We start from the raw sequence: 2,079 nt of genomic DNA on the forward strand, positions 1-2,079 counted from the left end.
TCTCTCTCTTGTCTTCTCTCTCTCCTGTCTCTCTCTCTCTCTCTCTCTCACTGTCACTCTCTCTCTCTGTCTCTATCTCTCTGTCAAATGCTTGCTCGCCCAGTGTGCAGCCGACCGGCTCTGAGCAGAGGCAGGAGGGGGAGGGTCTCTCATTCTCTCTCTCTCTCTCTCTCTGTCAGTACAGTCCAGAGGACGGACGCCCGCTTTGCTTTTGTGGATTCACTTCTTTCATTCCTCTCTCTGTCGTTTTCCCTCCAAATCGTTTGTCTCTTCTTCTCTCCTGCGGACAGCCGGACAGACACTCTTCATCCTCACCTCCTCCTCCTCCTCTTCCTCCTCCTCCTCCTCAGAGCTGTGGGACTGTGGGGCAGATGACGGGATGCTCTCTGCTGGATGGGCACTAACAGAAGTTTGTGAGGCTCTGATTGGCTGATTGATTCAGAACCTGAGCAGACTCACAGCTGACATCCCACTCATGAATTCTTCCTGTCGTCACCATAGTGACCGGCGACCTTGGTGGCAGCAACAGTTTCCACATTATGCTTTGAGACTTTAGAGCTCATTATATACATAAAGCTTGTTGCCGTAGCGACCAGGATGCAGGTGTCCATAGCGTGTAACGTGGGTGGGGGTGGCGGTGGCGGCGGGGTGAGTGATCACCCGCTGAAGGAGCGGCGGGCGGCGGCGACCACCAGCAGCGCCCCCATCTATCAGTCAAGGGTCAGGACAGAGCCATCAAACAGACACACCCTGCTAGGCCACGCCCACATGAAGGAGGCCCTTGGTCGTCATAGCAACATGAAGTACAGGTGAGAGAGAAGGAGAGTGATACGGAGAGATGGTCACATGACCAGACAGGTGCAGTGTGTTGGCTCAGGTTCATATTTCGTGTGTGTGTGTGTGTGTGTGTGGGGACATCTGAGCCTTTAAACAAACTGATCAGAGCTATCGATTGGCTCTCAGGTATTGAATTTATATTGATGAGCGATGTGTGTGTTGAACCTGATCCAGTGACATGGACTCGTGAATATTGATGACTCAGGTTAAAGATTCATGGTCTGAACTCAGATATTGATATTGGTCTCAGGCCTCAGGGATATTGATGACCCGGATCAAATATGTATGAACATGAATATCAGTGACTTTTAGTCGGACTCTGATTACTGACCTGGTCTGAGGTTTGGACATGGGCCTGAATCTTAAGGACTTGGACTTGCCCACTAACACAAATATTGATGACTGAGACTTGGACGTGGACTCTGACACAATGACTGATGGCCTGGACTTTCAAATAAATATTGATGACTTGGACTCAAACATAATTATTGAACTGTACTTAAATTCTTGAATTCAAGACATGAGAACATGTTGAGGACGAACACCTGTCACCAAGACCACGACATGAATATCATGACTTGGACAAAGTAAAGCTGATGACTTGGACTCTGACCTAAATAATCAGGACTGAACATGAAATCAGTGACTTGAACCAGAACCCAGACATTTAAACTTGGATTCAGGTTCTGATACAGTGAAACGAGCTGGAGGTTGTGGTTGACTTGGACTTGGATCAGAACCGATGTCGTGTCATGAGGTTGGTTTTCAGGTTTAGTCTCTTCCTGTTTCGTCTTATTTCTTTTCTTTGACCATAAGCATTTAAAATATATTTAGCAAGTAAAGTCAACCCCCCCACCCCCCCACCCCCCCAAAGTGCTGTCAGATTCAGTTGCTCTGGAGACGTTTTCTGCAGAGCTCTGCTTTGGTGAGAAAAGTTTGAGACTCAGTGCTGACAGAAGACAAAGAGAGAAACAGTTTAAATGTAGCTGTGTGTGTGTGTGTGTGTGTGTGTGTGTGTGTGTGTGTGTGTGTGTGTGTGTGTGTGTGTGTGTGTGTGTCTGATGTCGACAAACTGTAAAACTCAGTTAAAATCCTGTTGAATCATCATCTGATGTATTTTTAGCTGCTGCTCTGTCAAATGTTTCTGCTTCAGTTTCACTTCTGTTTGTACTGTATGACACACACACACACACACACACACAGACATACACACACACACACACACACACACACACACACACA

At 47.3% G+C, this 2,079-nt stretch overlaps 1 protein-coding gene across 1 annotated transcript in view; it reads left to right on the top strand.

Annotated features, from left to right (window-relative positions):
• Positions 1 to 759: 759 nt before the first annotated feature.
• Positions 760 to 2,079, top strand: part of LOC111239150 (voltage-gated potassium channel subunit beta-3-like) — a 10,105-nt gene continuing 8,785 nt past the window's right edge. Inside the window, exon 1 of the mRNA XM_022768957.1 lies at positions 760 to 809. Within this exon, the coding sequence (XP_022624678.1) occupies positions 769 to 809 (41 nt within the window). The 5' untranslated portion in view covers positions 760 to 768. The remainder of the gene's footprint in view (positions 810 to 2,079) is intronic.

The sequence above is a fragment of the Seriola dumerili genome, unplaced genomic scaffold (assembly GCF_002260705.1).
Source record: "Seriola dumerili isolate Sdu_G_001 unplaced genomic scaffold, Sdu_1.0 BDQW01001898.1, whole genome shotgun sequence".
NCBI classification, from domain to species: Eukaryota; Metazoa; Chordata; class Actinopteri; order Carangiformes; family Carangidae; genus Seriola; species Seriola dumerili.